This window comes from Empidonax traillii, unplaced genomic scaffold (genome assembly GCF_003031625.1).
Source record: "Empidonax traillii isolate 1590-97213 ecotype Southwest subspecies unplaced genomic scaffold, ASM303162v1 scaffold662:size427329, whole genome shotgun sequence".
NCBI lineage: Eukaryota > Metazoa > Chordata > Aves > Passeriformes > Tyrannidae > Empidonax > Empidonax traillii.
The window spans coordinates 104584-127124 of record NW_020955855.1 but is presented as its reverse complement, the minus strand read 5'-3'; the positions used below and the strand labels follow the sequence as shown (position 1 = coordinate 127124).

The following is a 22541-nucleotide window of genomic DNA, read 5'->3' as shown; positions in this document are numbered from 1 at the left end:
ACACTTACCAGGTATGATACTGACTGCACTCAACTTACACCAGTACCTGCTTTACTAAACAGCCTGACACCATGAGTCAAGGAAACAAAAACATGTAACATGCAGAGAGATCACTGATGGTCATGTATTTTTAGCACTGTCTCTGGAGAAAGACTACTGCATAAGAAGTGGGTCAGGCAGCCTGACTCCAGGAGTACATTTATTAGTCATGGCTATTGAAGGAGGCAAGAGAGCTTCTCTACAGACCCATCAGGATCAGACCTCCAGATGAAACCAGGAAAGAAGGAACTAATTGTGAAATAGGTGAGCAGGGAGACTTTTATTTTTGCTATGCAGACGGCACCTAGATTTGTAGAAGGCAAGGGGCTAATACATGCACTTTCTAAACACTGAACACAAGCATGAACAGAATCTGCCTGCTGAAGGTCACAAACCATGCAGCCTGCCCTACAGATTATTTATTACTGTGAGAAAGGACATGCTTTTTTTCAGTCACGTCTTTGAACTGTCAGTAGTTAGTAAGTAAAATGTGGATCTTTAGGACAGAAACCCCGAATTGTGTGAGAGCCTGTTCCTACTTTATTAACAGTTTTTGCAAACAAGTTATTAGTTATGCAGTCTTGCCTCCTGATCAGCACAAATCCCAGCAATTTAATAGATGCTATACCTCTTTTGTCAGGACAAAAGAGCTATGGGAAAGTTTTGGATACAAAAGACTGAATGAATGGTACCTGTCTCTCTCTGCACACAGCACACCTCTTACTAACCTGCTGTGAGCATCATAAATCTTATCCCTCCCCTGTCCATTCCTCTATTAGCTGGTAACTTCCAAACTCACAAGGAGCTATTTCCTTCAACATTGCTTTCCCCAGCTCTTTGAACCATGAAGGATCCACAAGCGAACACAGTACTTCAGATCCCAGTAGTTTGAACCTTAACGTGGACTCCAACCATAACAGGGAAAACATTCAGGCTGAAACCATGAAATTCAGCCAATCACTATATATTGGAATCTAGCTGACCCCTGAGACCTTTTCTTTCACTGAGACTTGAAAATGTCCAAGTGTTTTGAATCCTAGATATCTATATTTGGACATAGTTGATTGTGCAAAGTGATTAACTCTGCAAAATTTGCTTAGCCCTGAGAACATGAGTTATGAAGCAGAGAAGATGGCACTCCTCACTATTGCAGACAAGGAGAGACTCTTCAACAAATCCACAACATGCTGCTCAGCCAACACTTGATAGCTCTTTCATCCATCTTTTTTGGGTCTCTTCACAGATGTTTTCTTGAAAAACTACTCCTGATTCTCTAGTAGTATAGTTTTTAACCTCCTCAACTCAGCCTGCAGCTACGAGATCCAAAATTGCTCTGTTCTCCTCCCAATCACCTGTTAAGCAGCCTGCTACTGGCCTTCCCTTTTCTGCCACCCAAGTTTCAAGGCCTCTTGCACTACTCCACTTTCTTATGATACAGGGATCACTCTTTTTGGTGTTAGCTGGATGATGCAGCTGGGTTTAAATGAATGCATTAAATACCTATTAATGCCTACTAATGAACTAACCACACTAACCAGGCTACAGCAATCATTTTTAATAATTAAATAATCGCAGATTCCTTCTTCTACAAACTTACTAGAAGAATTACAAAACCAAGGCCAAAATAAGTGAACACCTCAAAGCTTCAAATTCGCACTTACATTGTTATCCTTGCAGTAGTAGGAAAGAGCTGGGAAACGCCTTCGGCTTCGAAATTTAGAACTCCCCACTATGATGTGCGCAGTTGCAGATTTTGGTACATACACTTCTGTGGGATAGGAGTCACAGACCTGTGAAAGGAAACTGCTTATTTGGTCTACAAAGTACAAGTAACATTAGCCATCTCCATAGCAAAAACAAAATACCAAGGAACTCAAATCTTGGGAAATGGTCCATCATTATTGTATACACATCACTGACATTTCTCAAAACAGTCTTTTGAAGCTGGAAAGTATTAATCCTAACTTACAGAAACTGAAGCAGAAGGCTTGAAGGGCTGTATTTCCAAATGTTGATTCATGCCTTGTTGAGAAAATACAGGTTTAACATACGTTCATACCAGAAAATATTTATCATGATGTACAGCTAGGTTGTATTTACAACTGGAGTTTTCCTCTGTAGCACAATTTGGGAGTAAGGATGGGAGTGGGTGAAGTTCTCAAACACCCTGTTATAATGGGAGATCACTATAGAGTCAAATTTTCCAGCAAATCTGATAATAATAATTAAAAAAAAATATAAAGATAAAAATAGGGACTTGGAGAAAAAAAATTAAACCATATGAAATGAGGACACCAAAAGGCAAGCAGCCCTGACAATGCCTACCACTTCTGAGAGCAACCCTATGAAGCCTACCAAAAAAGCCCAGAAGTCCCTCTGGAGACAAGTGGGACCATACATGAGGCCCTCTTTTAACTTCCTTGACCTGATACTGCCTGTAACATTCTGACTGGGGTCAAAAGGATACCCAGTATCTCCCTGTGACTTTCTGAGAGGACTAAAGAAATTAGAATACCAAGGAAAAAATTATTTTCTGAGACAGAGATATGTAATGAAGGAGAAAGGAAAGTTATGGCTTGTGGTTACAGACGCTGCTGTGGTGAACTGGATTTTATTCATGATGCCATTTTTCCTACACTTTATCTTAGAAGAGGTCAAACATTTTTTCTACTTCTTTTAACAAAAAGAAAACAAATGCTGACAGCACATTTAGTCTTCTCTGAGAACTTCACAGACCTTCCTTAATATGGATGTGCTCCAGCAACAGAGCCAATCGAGTACATGGACAAACTTCCTTCAAAAATACTTTGGTTTTTATGTCTCACAATTAATTAACATTCTAGGGTCTTCAGTTGTACAAGACTGAATGAGACAGGACAGCAGGCAGCTAGGAAGATATATGATCTCCCAGATGACTGTGAAAACACTAACACTCAATCACAGAGGTTTCAAAAGGAGTGTGGGAATAGCCAGTTAGGAAAAAATATTGCTAAGCTCACTATTTTCAGCAATTTTTTTTCATAAAATGACTGTGTAGTAATTTTATATAGCCCTACATGTCAGGAAAAATCTTGTTCAGACACATAACATTAGGTATGATTTAAACTTCTTCCCAGGCAGCTGAACACTAACATTTAAAACACTGTTTTCTGTGCTTCATTTCCACATCTGTTTTTCTTACTGGCTATGTGCCATTTTATGCGAAAGTGTGGAAGAACTGCACCTTGCGAAATATGTGTACAGAACTCAGCACAAAGGGATTCTGCAACTAAGCACCATGGTAGTCCACAGTCAGGCTTTTACAAAGAGCCTCTGTAACAGAAAAATCACAACAACTCACTCCATAGTCTCTGTTTACATCACAAATCTGCCAATAGTTGTTTGGAACACCCATCCGATTATATTCTTCATTGAGGTCCACAAGCTTCCAGCCTTGTTCTCGTTCTTCTTTATCCAATTTTGGATTGAATGAGAAACAATACAGCTCTTCATATTTCACTGGGAAAAAAAAAAAAAAAGCAAACAAACAAAAACAGTAAACCACTTCAGATTTCTCATCCTGAAATCACACTTCAAAACCAGAACTTGGTGTTGGCTTTGATGCAGTTTCTTTTAAAACAGTGTGCTTTGCTTTACAAAAGCTCATGTCCTGGTTTATATCTACTGTCAAGTAAACTTTGAAAGTACTGTGCTCTTTTGATATTTGTATATGTTGAAATAGAAGTGCTACTACAAATATACTGTTCTGCTAAACTTCAGTAGAATTGTAAAGGCGTCCCCCAGCACAAAGACAAAATGTCAGCGATATGCTTTCATCCAAAGAAAACTGCAGTCGTGCCAGAGTAAGCACTTGTTCTGCAAAAGAACTTACTGTCTACTAGTTCAGAAGTCCTTTATTAACGTAACATCTGTCCCATGGCAAAGACAAAAGATGTGAACAGTGGACTATGCAGCACAATCTTACAAAAATGAACTAACTCAGTAGTCTTTGTCCCCAGTTAGGAAGGTTTCCAATAGATTCAATGAAATCTTAGTTTTGTGGAGTGCCAAATTCTGTCCTTGAATTATTAGCAAAGGCATTCAAGACACAGATGACGTAATAGCATAAAAAAAGCACATGCTGTGTCAATCATTTTATCATGACCATGAAATTGTTTAGGTAGCTATGACACCTGTCTCTGTCGATCAAGGACCATATAGGAAAGTTTGATGGTGCTGAAGTTTTTTACTTTTTTTAGGAATACATCTGTATTTATGCTAATGAGTGTCTTAATCCTGGTGACCAATGGCAGCCAGACACCACTGCCATTTAATGCCAGCTGTTACTGACATGAGTAACTATTCAGCATACAACTTGAAATTCAGGTTTTCATTGATATTTAAGATATTCTGTCACAAGGGTGTGTTTCATTCCGTTGCTCTGAGTTCCTTAAAGCTCTCTGACCAATAGATTTTTAACTTTAGAACCGAGGTAAAGTAAATCACAAGCTGAGTCCTCTGTGATTTCACAGTTCTCCACTGATACACTTCCTCTACAATATAATTTTAGGGACATCAGTAAACCTAAATAGTACACTTTCTTTTCTAATAATATATAGCTAATAAGCAGAGTCTTAGAACACTACAGTGTTCTGTACTGTACAGAATATAGAAGTATAAAAATAATAACCCCCATATTAATAATAAGGTTCCCACCTTCTTCTATGGAAAGTCTTTACTTGTATTTTGAATATGTCTTCTAAAGGCTTATTTTAAATTCTATTTTGCCTTTTTAAATTTCATTAAATTTTTTGTATACACACATATACAAAAGTATGAACATAAGAAAAGAAAACTTCATGTTAACTCTGTCAGGACTGTACAGAAAGTCATCAAAGTCTTGAACAGGGAAAAAGAAAAGAATGATTTCCAAATTGTCCAACAATTTAAAGTCTTTCTATATCCTCTAATTTCAAACTTGTGGCATGGCACAGATGAGGAAATCAGTCAGGTTTATTTCTCATCTGGCAACATGAAGTTTTAGCATAATCCATAAATCTAATCTGAGCTCTTTTAAATAAAGTGCTTTTGGTAGCAATCTGAGCTGTTGTTTTCACTGCTTTGTTGTCAGAAGCATCTGGATTTTTTTCCCAACAGACCTGCTATTCACAGGCACATGGGACACTTTAAAAATTCACCTATTAAAATATATCCAGGTTACTTATGACTGATGTCTGCCTCAATGTTACAAGTATCATTATATGATGGTATCTATGGGTGGCATCAAAAATGTTCAAGTATTAATAGCAGTCACCACCCCTTTGCCAGTACTTATAGGACCTTTCCTAATCTTTCACAGCTATTTTGCCATAAGCATGTAATAACTCTTTACAGTCAGCTTGTTTCAAAAAAATGGCTTAATTAAGCAAAAAGGCCAAATTCAGCTGACAGTTTGATCTTAATAAAATTCTAGCAAAAATAAAATTCTAGCAGAAAATTCACCTTTAACATAACTAGGACATCAGATAGCATAGAGCATGTTAAGCCAGTACACAACATGTGCTTCACTCAGGTTTTGCTGTGGCTTAATGAATGAAAAGTAAAGCCTGAGTCCCATTTTCTCCTCATGGAGTAAAGGGTACCTTCTAATGCTGAGTAGCTGTATTACCTAAAGGAAGTACAGCTTCATGTGCAGACAAAACAACACGGCAGAGAACTGTCAGGGTACATATGGCTCAGCTTGTAATCAGAGCCTTCTAATTTTAAGTAAGTAAGCAGAATTTTATCCTTCCTCACATCAAGACTGGATGGTTTGTTGGAGAAGGAAAACTACTGTGCAGTTGAACTATCCAAAGAGCTAATTCTACAGTGCTGTTTTTCCATCTTCTTTACTCAAACCTTCTTGTCCATTGCAGTCTGACACTGAACTTGTATTCAGGGTCCACAGCTACCCTTCTGTCTGCCCGCTCTGGTGCATAGCAGCATGCACAGCTCCTCCAGCCTCCAGGGAAAGAGCATTCCAGAACTGCATTCCTTCCAGCATGCATGAACACGTGCTTGCAAGCTGAGGTCCATGGAATGAATCCAAACTTATATCAGCGGAACCACTGACTGGATCTGTCTCATTGTTTTAAAATTTTTCTGATTACTTTCATCCAGCATTACCGAGCATACCAAGTTACTTCTGCTACAGTTGTATATTACTACTACTACTACTACTACTACTATCCTAATTATAGAAGGTACTTTATAGTTCAGTAGCTGTGCTGGCTGACTGTGCAATTTTTCCCCCTCTATAAAGTACATGAAATTGGTGTTCTCCTAGCAAGATAAAAATTTTCAGCTTTGTACAGAGTGTGGTAGACAATTTCTTTTCATCCTATTAAAATAATAGTAAGGGACAAAAGTTGGCATTGTATTTCTACAGTTTAAATTTTAAAAATAAACAATCCCTTGTCAGCTGGTACTTGGAAGAGTGTAATGCAGAGAGGAGTTATAATGTAGGTGATCAGATGTTGGACTTTGACACAACATTTGGATTTTCACTGAAAAGAGGAAGGGTTTCAAGAGGATCTTGAATTGAATTCAGAAATTCAAACAGGGCACATTCAAAATGTAGATAACAGATGACAAGAACATGGGCAGTCCGGTGGAATAAATCAACTACTTGCAAAACCTTTCACTGATTTTAAGAAATTTATGCACAGCACAGAAAGTCAAAATTCACAGCAGGGACACAAAAGTTCCCTGGATTTAAAGTATTTTCCTAAATTCACACTTACACAAGGCAGCCAGTAAACAACAGCTGCATGTAAAATAGCATTATAATATAATTTAGGGCCCATAGAGTATTATTGTAAACGAGGTTCATGTCATATTTTATGGAACAAACTACTTCTTATAATGTGCTTTCTTCACTGCTCCGTAAGTGATTATTTTAATATTTCTTTCATAACACACCATCAATGAAGATTTTTTTCTTAAACTGTGAGAGGCAAAGACACATAGATGCATTTCTTCCATTATATTCTCCCCTTTCAGGATAAGGATTACTTTTGGTGCCGCTTCCTTCCCATACCTGGCCGTGCCAGACGTATCAGAGATATGTAAACGTCATGGCAGTCTCGTTCCTGAGGGATGACCAGCTGGATGACCTGGAAGTTCTTGCAGCGGATCAGCAATGGGCAACCAGTGGCAGTGGTGGCCTGCTTCTCAATAGAGGAAATTTGGCTGTGGAGAACCTGCAAGGGAATTGAAAATTGTTACGCCAATCAAATCTTTAGGAAGAAAAATAATTATTTATAATGATGTGCCAGGGCAGGCACAGTGGCTTCCACTACTGTTTCACAAAACCCCCTACACTTCTCCTCTTGCAGTTTGGTTTCAATCTCCACCTTCAGGCTCAAGCAGTGCTTGATACATCACCTGTAGACAACGAAGCGTTTCTGGAGTGCTTCAGCTGCTCAAACAACAGCCTGCTCATGTTATCCAAAGCTTCTTGTTTTCTTGCTTTAGTGTAAGCTAGTGGTTGTCAGAGAAAGAGCACTTTTCATCTATTTGCACAGTGAAAAGATGAACCAGCACCACTTAGATAAAGCTAAAAGATTGGGCCTTCTCATGGGTAGGATGGCGATGATATAATTTTAAATACAGCATCAGATGAGATGAAATGCTACAATAAAAATCAGTTGAGGAATAGCGGGACCAGAAGAGGATGGATCTAATCAGTTCAAAGTTGGACACAGGATGCATAATTAATCTACATGAAAGACTTTCAAATGGTATGACACTGGAGCAGTATTTGTACCTATATATATGTATATAGGTTTGGCTGGGGTAGAGTTAATATCTTTCACAGTGGCTGATATAGGGCTGTGTTTTGGAATTGTGCTGAACATAGGGTTGCTAATATAGAGATATTTTTTTATTGTTTCCATAGAGCCAAGGCCTTTTCTGCTTCTCCTACTGCAATGCTGGCAAGAAGGCTGAGGATACATGCGAAGCCAGGAGGGGACACAGCCAGGACAGCTGACCCCAACTGACCAAAGGGATATTCCATATCATATGACATCACACTCATTCATATAAAGTGGGGGGAAGAAGGAGGAAGGGGGTTGTTTGGAGTGGTGGCATTTGTATTCCCAAGTAACTGTTACGTTATGGGGCCCTATTCTCCTGGGAATGGCTGAACACCTGCCTGCCCATGGGAAGCAGTGAATGAATTCCTTGTTTTGCTTTGCTTGTATGTGAGGCTTCTGCTTTATCTATTAAACTGCCTTTATCTCAACCCACAAGTTTTATAGCTTTTACCCTTCCAGTTCAATCCCCAGTCCTGCTGGTGGGGAAGTGAACGAGTGGCTACATGGGGCTTGGTCAATGGATTGGGGTTAAACATTGACAACGTGCAACATACCAATCTGTCAAAACAGTTAATTCAAAATATTATATTATTTTAAAAAAGTACAATATTAAAAAAACAAAATCACTGATTCAGCACAAGCAGTCAGTGAGAGAGGCAAGAGTTGACAGAGCCAAGGTAATAGTTCATATTCAAGGCATTTCTCCTCAGTTCTTCCTGGATGATAGGAGCAATGTCGGAGTTTACAGCAGTTGTTCCTCATTCAAATACATCTGGTATTTGTACAGAGAAGGCCCTTCTACTCCTTTTACGGTATTGCAATACCCAGAATCCACTGAAAATTTTCAGAATTTACTAGGCTGAAACTTCACATGCCCTGAAGTTACAAAAGCATCCATATGAGCTCATTTACTATTGTCTAAACTGTTTTGCAAGTAATTTTCAAATTACCATCAATAAAGTGCCATGCACTTAAAACTAACTGAAGAGACAAAAATTCATACCCAGGTTTCTTTACGGGTTTCAGAACCATTCTCCACAAATATGACATGGGTAGCTGTTAAATACAAGGTTCCCAGAACAGCTTTCCTTGAAGATAAACGATCAAGTAACCGAACATTTTCCACCTATATAAAGAAATGACAGAGGAAAAAAAAATAATTAGGCTATGACAGAGTCTGCCATAGTGAGATCTCCATGTCCACATTTTGTCCATTACAAACAAATTAAGTTCTTTTCTGTACAATATGAAATATAAAAAAGTATAACTATATGAGAAAATGTGATCATATTATGTGATCTATTTCCAGATGCACCTTAATTTTCATTTTTCCTCCTCTGGTGGTACTTCTGTACCAACAGCTTGTTGGCAAAGACTTCCAAACATAATTTCTCATTTGATCTTGTCTTTGTGATCTCATCCTACCAAAACTCTTGGATAGCAAGGCAGGGCCTGGCCTTCAGCTAAACTCTATCCCCATGTTTTCCACTCAAGCCATTCCAGAATCACCAGTGATAAACAGAAAGCTAAATTTAAAAAAAATAACAGTGGTAGAGTGTTTTTCTTCAGCAGGTTTCACTCAGGCTCCCAGGCAAATCTCTGTTCAGTGTTTGTCCCTACACTCCTGTTAGGTCTGACAGTAGAGGACACACAGGAAGTTTTTACCTTCAGGCACTTTTCCACTGCTCTCCCACTTTGGGCACAAAATGGGCATGTTTGCTACACTCCTGACAGCAGGTGAGTCCATAACACATTATCAACTCTTAGGTCTCCAGCTTGTGGCTTGTACATCATTAATATTTTGTATATAACAACTGTTATAGGCATCTGTCAGGGGTTGGAATTAGATGATCTTTAAGGTTCCTTTGAAGACACAACATTCTATGATTTCTGACTGAGAAATCAGAACAATAAAAAAATCAACAAGGTGGATATTTAAAGGGATAAAAGCTGCCTAGAACAATTAACAATTTGTAACCATGGGTTTGATGGGTTTCCTGCTACAACAATTTAAAAACTAAAATTATTTTTTTCATAAAATAACAGAATAATGCCAGCATATGAGAATTATGTGTTTGCAATGAGTATTCCAAATGCATTGCACTATTTTAAAAATAGGAATAACATAACCTTTAAAATCAAAATAAGCATGTTTGGTAGCAAAATGCCTAAAATCAAACAATTATTAAAACCGAGTCTTCTCCCTCAAGACCAATTATAATCCTCTTTAAACAAAAAGAAAAGAGCTAGAAAGCATGGATGGAGTCTTTTCCCAGGACCATCTACTTCAGAGGTCACATATTGTGTTGAGGAGGAATTGAAGAAATACAGTGTTAACCCAGCAAGCATTCAGTAGTAAGCAAAAGAGGAGGGATGACAGAAAAACGCAGGCAGGGCCCTTCTAAAAGGAATGCAAAAAACAACAATAAAAATTAGCTTTGTCTGAATAAAAAAAGGTCACTACACTGCAGTCCAGCCAATGAGGACTCTGCTGAACCTGCATAAGGCATTCATCACTCCAGCCTACAAACTGAGGCAGTTTGGGCCATGAGATACAAAGCAAAGTAGGCATCCACAGAGCAGGGCAGTGCTGAGGGATGAATTTCCAGGCCTCCTAGTCACAGCCTCTCCCCACTCATCCGTCTGAGCCCCATGAACGAACAATGTTAACCATCAAAGCTTCTCTTTGGTTGTGGGACTTTTTTTAACATAGAGCTACAAATAAAATAAAGGTTGGATATGAATAAACAGGATCAGTTGCAATAAGAGCTGTGTAGTAAGTCTGATTTCATTAAAGCAATTGCAGTGGGTGTACCAGGTGAGATCAGAGATTCACCTCTCCCTGTAGTTTGTCTCTTAAGAGCAGACAGTTCTAGCAGCTGAAGGAAGAATATAAGAGACAAGCATTTACAACCATGGACAAACTCCCTCCATTGCAAAAATGAACAATATCCTCTACTATATTTTTCTCAATTTGTAGTTAGTTATTCCTGAAAGACCTGAATGCCTTACCTTATGATATTTTGAGCTTCTTTGAGACCTTTGATGAAGAACATGCTCAAATGAGTTCTGGAAGACCAACTAGCTTCTACGAAATGGATCATCCTCATCCACGTGTCCAGTCACTTTTTCAAAGAAATTACAGAGATTCTGGGTTCCTCTATGAAAGCTATGCTTTTCTCCCCTTTTTTTTAATCATACTTACCCATAAATTGAATGATTTAGAATGGGGCTTAAGAGAGCATTGCAGGTCCTACCAATCTCTCACATTTACCAATCTGTCATATTTACCACCTCCAGTTTTTTTCAGAGTGGGAAACTTTTAAGCCTTACATCATCATTGCTGGTGTGACAGTTTAGTATTTTATCTCTTTTTATTTGCAGGGATACCATATCATCCTGGTAATTTTTTACTGTTCGTTGTTGCCAATTTTTTTGAAATCTCTTCTTATAACACTTATCACTGATAAATCTTCTGATATGTTCTTGACAGAGAAATATATCAGAATGTACATGTCTCCAAACACCTTCCCTACTTCGATAATTTACTAGTCCTGTAGATTTTAGGGCAGGATTTTACCTACTTAAAGAGAGATTCAAAATTAGTTAACTAGCATTTTTTGCTAAGTTGTTCTTCAAAATCTCTTTTGGCCTTTCTTTTATTTATATATTTAACTTGTTTATGCTTTACTTTCCTCATTTAGGCAGAAATTCAACTTGAAGAAAGCCCTTTTACTTCCAATAAAAGAAGTCCTTTTAATAAGAGACATCCTCTTACTCCTTCACCCTGCTGTTTAGCTATGCAAACCCATTTTTTTTTTTTTTTGGTCTTTTAAAGCCTTTCCCTGTAAGCTGACTTACAGTGAGCTCCCATATTTAAACAATCTTCAGGCCTCCTATAAACATTTTAAATTTTGGCTCTCTTTCCTTTTAAACAGTTTTCATATCTTTATGTAGTTTTCTCTTTAAAGTTGAACATTGCCATGGGAGATTTTTCTCTTTTTTTTTTTTTCCTGTTTTAAGAACACTGCATCTAAATGCGTTAGCTGCTGTCACACAGATATTCTAACTGTATTTTGAAACAGACCTTTCACCACTATCTAAGACCAAGTCTTAGAATTATTTAGAATTACTTTTTTTTTTTCTGCAGGATAAACACATAGTTTTTGTATAAGCAACCATTTAAACCCCCTAAAATATTATGCAGAATCACAACCCCCAGCCCATCTACCCAATCTTAATTGGTAAATTACGTCTCCCACTGCTATTGCATTTCTTGTCTTCTTGCCCTGTTTGATCTTGATTAGGTTTTTCATGGGCAATGCCACTATTTAGGTAGGACAGTTGGTACTGTAGTCCTAATACCGGACTGCAGTCCTGTGGTGCTACAGTTCTAGTTTTCCCATTTAATCTTGTAATTTTAATCTGTAGGGACTCTTGGCTTTTGTGGTGTAGTTAATCCATGAAATTTGACTCTCTTTACTTCAAGACAAAAGAAATCTGCCCTTTACCTGTATTTCCCATGTAATTTGTCACCAACGTGCTTGTCACATTGATTATTTTTCTTCCATTAAGCTTTTAACATGCCTATTACATCAACATTCTCACGTCTAAACTAATACTTTAGTTTCAGAACTTTTTCTAGATTTTTAACATTTCTAGTGAAATATATACATATCTGGTCCAATTGCCTATCTTTATTTGTTGTGGTTAGGCAATTTCTATTTATTGAGAATATAAAAACCACCTTATCATGTCTAACACCATTTCTAAAGAGAAAGGGAACTCCTGAAGTCTAAAGCCTACCTGGATTCAAATCCACAGTTCTGATTTATGGTGAGTAAGTGGCATTACAGGCCTTCAGGAGCAGTAATGATCTCTAAGCTCTCGGGAGCTTGTTCTGAAAATTCTCTGCATAATCTCCAGCATAGATTTAGATGCATTTCATCTGAGCTTTATCTGTGTTTCTTCTGCCTAGATTTCAGTTACTCAAACTTTTTGAAAAAGCAGTTTATTTCACTCATGGGCAGGAAAAAAAAAAGCAAAATAGAGCTATCCTCAATCTTAGATTTCATTCTGCTGATAGAAGAATCCTTCTTCTATCAGCAGAAGGAGCTTTCTTCTTCTGCACCCTCCCCATCAGGAAAAGAAAGCCAAATCAAACAGTGTCTTTAAATGGTCTAGAGGGAATGGGAATATGTTCATTTCCAAAAGAGAGGAACACACATTGCAATAGCACTTTGAAAGAAGATGAGTTCTTCTATCTAAAAAGTCACAGCATGCTGAGAAGTCAGCATTAATAGCCAAAATATAAATTTAATATCAGAAAGAGACAATGCAGTAATTAGTTAGGATATTTTCTCCGTTTTTTTCACCAAAACTGCCATAGACTTTATTGGAGATTCAGGAATATTGTGTATATACTGACACATATCAGGAAAAAGCATACAGACCATGCACATGTGCTTTGCCTAAAATAAACAGCTGGTAGGAGAGACCAGAACAGAAAATATGAGGTAAATAAACCAGAGCAAAAACGGCCTGTAAAACTGAGAGCTCAAAGACCTCAATGACCAAGAAAGTGTTAGCCAAGGGAGTCTAGAGAGTGGCATCTAAGTAAAACTTCAATAATTTATTTCAAGTTGCTGCCCCCATCATTTTTTTTCCCTGATGACTGTGGTTGTCTAGGTCTGAAGAATAGACTGCCAGGAGATTTATTTCAATGACTACAACCCCTTACATGGGGATAAATAAAGTTGGCCAGAACCTTTATTTTCAATGCAACACAGATGACAGAAATAAGGAGACAAAAATAGAAGTTAAAGGGAACACAGATTAAGAACAGATGGAAGGCACTTTTTACTCAGAGAATAAACATGGCAAATGACTTATGAACAAGGTTGCCAGGAGGTCATTCAAGAAAAAAAATGTCATATTAGAGAAAATCATGGGTCAAAATTTCATTCAAGCACAACTCCCACCAGTTTCAATGGGACTCCCACCTAAGGAAGAATGGTAAATATATGACTCTGAAAGCATTGTGAAAAGTCAGCATGCCAAAATGTTATTCCTAAAAATATTCATGTACCCTAATTTGTTTTCATTTTTAGTATAGATTACTTCTTGAATAAGCTCTGACTGCATGGCCTATTTTTAAATGCGTTTTGAATATGCTACCTTTCTCACTTCTTTAAGACGTTTCAGTATCTTCAAATGTCAGCACTGCAAAACAATGCAGAAGTTACTGCTCCTTTTTCAGGTTGTTCCTCACTCCACGTTAGAAAGCTCTTTCAGATAAATTTAGGATCAGTTCTCATGGTGGACTCAAACTCGAGCAGGGAAAGGAGAGAGAAGTAAAACTATAGAGCAGATTGGCCAGACCTGGAGGAAAACTCAGTCCCACATCTCTACCCATCGCTTTGCTTCCTGACACAGCGAAATTCATGTGCAGCAGGGAGATGCTATCTGACACAAAACTGTCTCTGTTGAAAGATTTTCAAACCAAATGAAATTTTAAACTAGGAAAAACCATCTCCAAGAGTTTCATTCTCACTACATAGATTTTAAGTCTATGTGTTTTATTCTTAAGTATTAGCTAACCTGAAGTAGAAGACCCTTGAACAGCCAGTTCTGCCATGGTAATCACTGAGCTACGCATTAACACTGAGCATCTGGAAGGAGAACACAAGCAGAAAAGCCTATCCAGCAGCCAAGAATAAAATACCTCAGCTTCCACATATCACCAAATGCTCCCTACTCCTTTAGGAGGAACCATGACTAATTCCTCTAATTCCTTACCACAAATGAGGAAGAAAGGCCAAAAACCACTCCTAGCCAGAAAGTAAGCTGCCAATTAAGGGTAAGCAGGGAATGTCCTCAGGCCACGTTCTCGGGAGCTTTTCTGTTGTTCAGACACTTAAAATTCATTGCTCTAAAACAACCTGTCAAAGCAAGTTCCAGATAAAAGCTGATCAAGTACCTTGAAATTTGACTGTACAAAGGAATTTCAGTGATTCTTCAAGGGTAAAGAAAGACCACTGTCACAATCTCTGCTACTGAAAAGGTTGACCCAAAGCCAAGGAATGGGGCTTGGCCCTGTTTGGGTTAGTGGCACACACTTAGCTCTATAAAGGCTTCTTCTTTCTTGTCCATCCCCTTGGGCTCCTAGACTGACTGGGGATTTCAGCTGCCTTCCCTACTCACCGTGTGATCTTACACAGGTGAGTAAAGGCAAGAAGAAACTGAATCCTGGGAATTAGTGACAAGAGACTGACTGACTTCAGCACTGCGGACACACAAAAGCTAAGGGAAGAGCTTGTGAAAGCCAAAAGCCTGAGCCTAATGAGAAAAAAGGAGCACAGCTGGTATGATTTGAAGCCAAGTGGAATATTTGAGCTTTTTTCACCCTGGTTGACCCCAGCTATCCCTGTGTTTAGTATAATTCCTGAGGGTGAAAAAAGACGAAATGCTATTACAATTTTTTTCCACAGAAAGATAGTAGTGTTGTACTTGTTAAGCAAAATATACTATGATTCTTTTGCATAATCTTGGAACAAGAATAAAGGAAAACTGAATTGCCAATTGATGCTGCCTTTTAATGCGGTTTCTATTCTACTTCATAAGAATCATGAAAACTGTACTTGATCCATGTTTTTTTTTTTACATTTCCATCTCTGAAAAGAGTTCCCAAATGCAGTAAAATATTGTTACACCATCAATCTATGGAGTTAGATGTTTGCACACTTTAAAAGAATCAAAATAAGCCAGAAATACATAAATCATTAAATTTAACTGCAGACATTTTAAGTTCTGCATTGTAAGAAGTTTTCTTGGGGCAAAGCAGGCTGAGGATGGGGGAAGATATCAGAGAAAAATCTAAGTAAGTTTAATCTACTAGAGGACTAAAGTGAAATGGGAATACTAGAAAAGAGATGAAAAAAAAGAATAAGGAATCACTCATAATGTTAGCTAGAAAGTAAACATACTGCCTAACAATTTGGCTTAAAAAAAAACCTATTTTCTGCTAAGATCTATAAAAAGTGAGGTGAGCATCATATTATCAGGTATACCCAAGAAGCAGTTGTATAAGGGATGCAGTAAACATTAAACTATTAAAAGAGTATACAGCATTACAATATGGTATCAATATCATAACAAAAGTTCATACATAATGTTTTCCCTTTCAGTCTATATTGGATCTCATTTATCAAGAAAAGAAGAGAGACTCTAAGGAATTTCCTAACTTTTCTGTGTGTTCTATTAAAAATCAAAAGACCTTTAATTTAGGGGAAAAAGGGCTTCTTCAAGGCAGTAAGTCTTGCCAAATTTGTTTAGATTTAGTTATAAAAAAATACATAGGGGGAAAGAATTCTGCATGCAGCCAAGGGATACTGAAAAGAAATGTATCTTTAAACTCCTATATTTGATACAAGCTTTTCTGTTACGTGTTTAAAACTATGCCCTGTTCAGCAGCCTATCTGAGAACAGCAGTACCAGGCCATTTCAGCTGTGCAGGCCATGAAAGATTTGCATTAAAAATGGATTTGTAGGACTTATTTTTCTCATGGTAGGGATCTGTCTTTCTCAGCAGAGTACACCTGCACAGCAGGGAATGTCAGTGTGAATTTTCTATTGCAAATAGATAATTCCTTTAGTTTAAAGACACTGATGGATTAAGTACCACCTACTCGAGTCCATTAAGAGCAGGCTTAGAGATTCCATCCTTGACCACCCCAAAGCTAAACTTCCCAAATCCTCCACTGAAACCCCAGTCTCCTGCTATGTATAAACAAACATCAAAGAGTACCCTGCAGACATGCTGTCTTAATGATTTTCAGTACCATTTTTCAAGCTCAATAAGTTTTTGAGTTACTGGTTTAGACATGGACACCAAGACAGCAAATTAAAGTATGTGGCCATCCATGTTTTTTAGAGCTTGTTTCATGATTCTATCCAGCTGCCTCTTCATTGAGGGTCACATTATTGAAAATATGAAAGTCTGCATGATCTTTTGACCATTTTCTATCTAACTATTCTGAGAATAATGGCTGTTACAACATTTTGTTCAAATCAAAACTCACACTAATAAGCAGGTATCTTCATGACTCTAATTCAAAACAAATATTTTAGGGACAAAATCCCAAGCAGTTATTTTAAGTCCAATCCCACAACATGCAGATATTTTCTGCAGTTTCTATTTTCATTTTATCCACCTCCAGTCTTGAATGTCAAACCACAGAGCATTTTCTGGCACAGTATATTACAAACCTCATTTGTATTAAATTTATCATTTGTGTTCAAAGTTTCAAAGCACAAAGATGGAATAAACAGAACTCAAAGAAAACTGAATTGCATTTTAAATTGGGAACATTTATTAATCAGAAAAAAAAATCCCTAACACACAAAATCAGAGTTAAAATTGTCCGCAACTACTGTAGATGTTTCAAAGCATCGCTTGACTAAAGCAGTCGAGTGATTATTTGAAGTCATTAAACATCACTGGCCCCAAAACAGGTTAAACATTTCTTAACAATGATGTAAAGTGACAAAACAGTTATGGAATCAGAAAATACCAGCTGAACTGTGAGGTGCACTGCTCTAAGCTGTACACTTAGAGGTAAGAACAGAAACCACCATTACACAACACTTGAAAAACAAAAAAATCAACTTGACACTTAAAAGAGGCTGCACTACTGTGTCTGCTGTAAGCTGATGACCCAAAACATCAGTAAAAGGCAAGGGCCATGCTAGCCTCACCTCCTCCACCTTTTCTAAGTAGCAAAGTAAACTAAAGTTGAGCCAAACACTAGGACTACAGTGAAGTTCCTGTGGCACTCCATTCGTTGGCCTGTGGGAGAAACAACCAGTCCACATCCCCACGCAGCTCCTGATATTGCCTGTGGACTGCTGCCACCTTCCTACCTCACTGAAGTAAAATCAAACTTTTCCATAAGGAATTGTAGCCTGAATATGGAAAACATGACTATAATAACACAGGCAGTGGTAGAATATGCCATCTTAGCTTAAAAAAAAAAAAAAATGGTGGCAATCCAGCAACCCAGAGACTTTAGGTGGAGACTAAAGACTAGGTTCAGTTTTGCTACTGACCTAAATAAAAACCCAGACAAACGTTTTGTCATTTACATTGTCATATATACAGTGGATGTAAATTATATGGGTCTCCTGATAGAGACTTTGTAAAAACAGACACGTGTTATAAAACTTGCAGAATGAAAAGCAAAAGCTGTAGACAGGAAAACAGATTAAAAACAAATGCAAACACAACTCATTTACACATGCTGGAAATTTTTTTTGGAAATCGATACATCTGTTAGAAAGACTTGTCATTAACATGGTAGCATATCTTAAATTCTGCCCGAATTTAAGCATCATCTAAAGGAAATACCTTACCATAACATCACAAAAGTGAAAGCACTGGAGCCATGCAAGTCATCCAAAGTATTCTCTTAAAAAGAGATACCGAGCCAAAAGAATTTCTGGGCTAAATGAAGACACTAAATACAGCTGTTACACCAGGGATATGTGTGCTTTATTATATGAAGGCTACTCAGCAGGCCTGCTGCCAATATACAAAGACAAATTATATGAAGAGTGGCAAATAAAGTAACTGAGTAGCAACAGTGCACAAATTAGCCCTCTGAAGTAAACATATACACAGAGCTCTATATCTGTCATCCTGTCCATGGCCAGACATATCTCTACACATGGTCATAAAACGTGCTTCTAATCTGCACAGAAGTATTGCTTATTCATTTTTATGACTGTTATGAGCAGTTTGACACATTTTGGCTTTGTAGAGTTATCCTAAACTATCTTGCTGTTCCATTCAAACACGTCAGTCACTGTTTTTACTAATTTTTAAAAGGTTATTGGAGTTACATATAATTCTATTTAGCAATGAGTGGCTGTTTGCAACTCTTAAATAGGATACATAGGATATTGCATTTAACTTGTGAAAATATAGTGCATATGGAGAAAATGGTGTTCAGTATAGAAAATATTGTGTTAGGAGGTGGACACACATAATCGGTTGGGAAAGAACCAAAATGGCTTTTTGCAGTAGGAAATCCCACCACAGAGAAGCCTTGCAAAACAGTGTGTGGGCAAAAGAGACACATAGGGGTTTCAACAGAGATTGACATAAAGTAGAATACCTACTTTAGGAAGAACAACCTAGACCATATCTACAGAACCGTGGACTCATAACTGATAGTTTTGACATAGGAAAAAGGTTTTGGGGTCACTGATGACATTTCTCTGAAATTATCAGAATCTAGTGGGTTGTGATCAAGATTCACTGTGAAGGCATGGATAAGGTGAACAAATTCCTGAAGCTACAATGAAGGAGTCCTGAAGGAAACTACTAAGAACTTTTTAACGGACATAAGAAAGTAAGTTTTTTGTAAAGCCATGACCTTCTGTAACTTGCTTCCATGCAGGCAAGTGGAGCCACACAGAGAGGTCCATAAACGGATACTAATGGAACTAGGAAGGGTTGGATCCTAATACAACTGTAATGTTGAGAAGGTAGAGCATGTGGCCAGGTTTAAATGTTCTCTCTCCTCTCTCACTGTCAGACACAGAGTAGTGACCTAAATGAACTACTGGTCCAACCTTCTGTTTTTTAAATGTCAGTTATGTTTTATTTATGATTTATTAATTTACTGTTGTATTTGTGCATGATTTATTAAGAATTGGAATACTTATGAACCATCACTCACTACAGTTATATTTCACTTAAAACAATTGCTGAGACCTAACGGGCATCATGTAATATAGACCTGCCCTTGAAGAAAAAGCTTTTACTTGGGGCAGGAATTTTGTTTTCAGATATTATTAAAGTTATTAATTTGCTAAGTATGGGATTTATCTTGATTTTCCATTTGGCTGGGTTTGCAAATCAAGAAAAGTGTCTTTATTTGAGATTAATGACTTTACAGAGTAGGGCATTCGCTTGTCAAATTTCTCTCAGGACAAAATTGGATGAAGTCAGGAAATGTGACACCAGAGACCAACACATAATACTGTGAGAATATCCATAGAGTCACATAGTTTTCCCTTACCTATTTTTACCTTCCTAGCGTTGAAATTTAATGTTCAATTCCAAATTATCATAACCAAGCTCAATAAAAACAAAACAAACAAAAAAACCCACATTGTTCCAGTGGCTGATTTTAAGATGAGGTTTTCTTGAGAAAAAAATCTGATATCAATTCTGCTAAGTAGCACTTGTCAGCGTATTTAGGAGCAACTGGAGACATTAATTATTTCAGTAGTGACTCATGTTGATTTTCTGCATTTATGTAGGAAATCCTAAAGAATTTTTGTACCACTTGTACCTTTACATCATACTTTCTGCACTGCTTTATTACATCAGATAACTTCTAGAATAGCTATAATGCAAGGGACTCCCTGGATCCAGGACTGCAGAATCACTTCAGACTGAGTAACATTTTCAGTGACTTGAGGCATCAGTACAGTCCCTTCTCACAGCTGCCAGATACTGAAATGGGTTTTACATATGCAGAGTAACATTTTAAGGATCTGGTTGTATAAAAGCAAACAGATAAGCTTCCATTGCCTGCAACAGGGACTTGCCCGGATTTTTCATTCACAGTAAATATTATCATTTACTTTTATGATATTTTTCTACACTTATATGTCTCCAACATTCTCCTCATTCATGCTTTCAGCATTCTTCAGCAAATGGTCAGAAACAACTGTTCAAACAACTTTCACTGATTGTTTCCCACCCTTACTATTCTGAGATTCTTCCTTCCCAAAAAGGCAGACAACAGGTCATGAAATGAGATGAGAGGAAAAACAGTTGTTACAAATTATTATCTTCCTAATAGATTTGCCGATTAACACCTAAAGGCCCTAAAATATAGATAAAGAAGGAACAAGGCCCTAATCTCAAATTTAGGCCATCATGCTAAATATTGATAATAAATAAACGGGCCCAAATCAAATATAAATAAATTTCAGGGGGTTGGCTTAATAAATAAATAAATAAATAAATATGATAATATATCCCACCCCATTTCAAATTAACATATAGCTCTGCTTCACTTTTTTATTATTATTCCTAATCTAATTTTTTTTATGTGTCAAAACTGTATCTTTTTACAACTATCTTTTTTTTTTTTTTAGAGCAAGGAGGTAATTTTCTTAAAAAATACAGGCCTCGGGCTTAGAAAGCTGTAGAAAAACACTGATTACGCTGGCTAAACATCAAACATATAAACACAAACACTAAACAAATTCATCACGGTGTCTGACATCTTGGGGCAAACTAAAGGCGTCTGAAAAGCAGATAACGCGGCTCTCATTTTGGATATCAACAGCTCATGGTCAGTGCCAGCGTTAACAGGAGGCACTGAACGAAAAGCAGTGAAAATGCCCGACAAATCCCCGGCCCAGATCGCAGAGCAATGCGCCCACTTCTCGGCATTTGGGGCGGGTTTCATAAAAAAACTGGCCAAAAACCATCCCGCAGCAGCAGCAAGGAAGCCCGCGGAGGAAGGCTGTGCCCAGCCTGCGGCCCTCGGGGCTGCGGTAAAAGCCTCCTTTCCGCGGGAGCGGAGGCGGGCAGGAGGGGTGCCGGGGATGCTGCTGTGGCCGGGACCGCCCGGCGGGACCCACCTTGGGCATCCGGATGTGCTCCATGGCGGCGGCGCCCGGCCGAGCTCTTCATGCACCTCCCGCGGCCGGCGGAGAGGCGGCCCTGCGCACCTGGCCTCTCCTGCACGATTTTCTCCTGCCAGCCCCGCTGTTAAAAAAAAAACAAAACCCTATGTATTTCTTTTTTAATTGTATGTTTTAATTTTATCTTGATCTCGCGTTTTCCGGCGCAGATAGGGAAGGAAAAGGGAGGATTTACTGCCGGCAGACGATGCGCCCGTGCTGCGATGCTGGCAGGTCACCGGCTGGCTCCACCTCCCCGGCAGCTGCCATGCTGCCCGGCGGCGGGGATGCTCCGCGCCCCCTGCCCGGACCGGCCTCGTCGTGCCCGCCACCGCAGGGACCCTCCTGCCCCTCGGCCGCTGTCTCTCCCCGCGGCACCCGAAGGCGCAACCTGGATGGCTTGCTGTCTTTAATCTAGAGTTACATCGCTCTTGTCCTTTCTTTCAGGGAAGATAAGATCGGTAACATAAAAGAAGCTCTGTCTGAGATCGCTTCCCCCCATTTTTGTTTGTTCCCTGACCCAGCATGTATAGCATCTCAAAGACAAAAGCTGCACTTACTGAAACTGAAGCACTGAATTTTGTTTATCTCAAGCTCTGCATGTCTGTTTCTCTGTAGTTCAAAACTTTGGTGCATCCTCAGATTTGCACAAGGGAGGATTTTTTGCAACACACAGATTTCAGTCTTACACCAGAAATTCCTTTACCCTTACCTATTGCAAGAGACGTGTTTCCTCTTGGAGCAAAAAGAAATGCCACAGAGATGGTTTCCCCAGTTAACCTGTGCAAAGATGAAGAAGAGATATCTCTAGCTGTCTCTGAATTGCTGACATATTCAAAACAAAAAGATAACCTTTCTCAGTGTTTATGCCAATGTACAAATTACTAGATGTGCTACAACATATTATTTCAGAAAAAAAATATAGCCTTATAGGCTTGTAAAACGCCCAGGTAGTCT

At 38.3% G+C, this 22541-nt stretch overlaps 1 protein-coding gene across 2 annotated transcripts in view; it reads right to left on the bottom strand.

The window, feature by feature from the left end:
- MTMR7 (myotubularin related protein 7) overlaps window positions 1-21833 on the bottom strand; it is a 41103-nt gene extending 19270 nt beyond the window's left edge. For both annotated transcript variants that reach the window (XM_027899380.1, XM_027899381.1), the window contains exons 1-5: window positions 21543-21833; window positions 8881-9003; window positions 7097-7259; window positions 3380-3537; window positions 1701-1829 (exon numbers count right to left, since the gene is read on the bottom strand). In XM_027899380.1, the coding sequence (XP_027755181.1) occupies window positions 1701-1829; window positions 3380-3537; window positions 7097-7259; window positions 8881-9003; window positions 21543-21566 (597 nt within the window). In that variant the 5' untranslated portion in view covers window positions 21567-21833. The remainder of the gene's footprint in view (window positions 1-1700; window positions 1830-3379; window positions 3538-7096; window positions 7260-8880; window positions 9004-21542) is intronic.
- Between the last annotated feature and the right edge of the window lie 708 nt (window positions 21834-22541).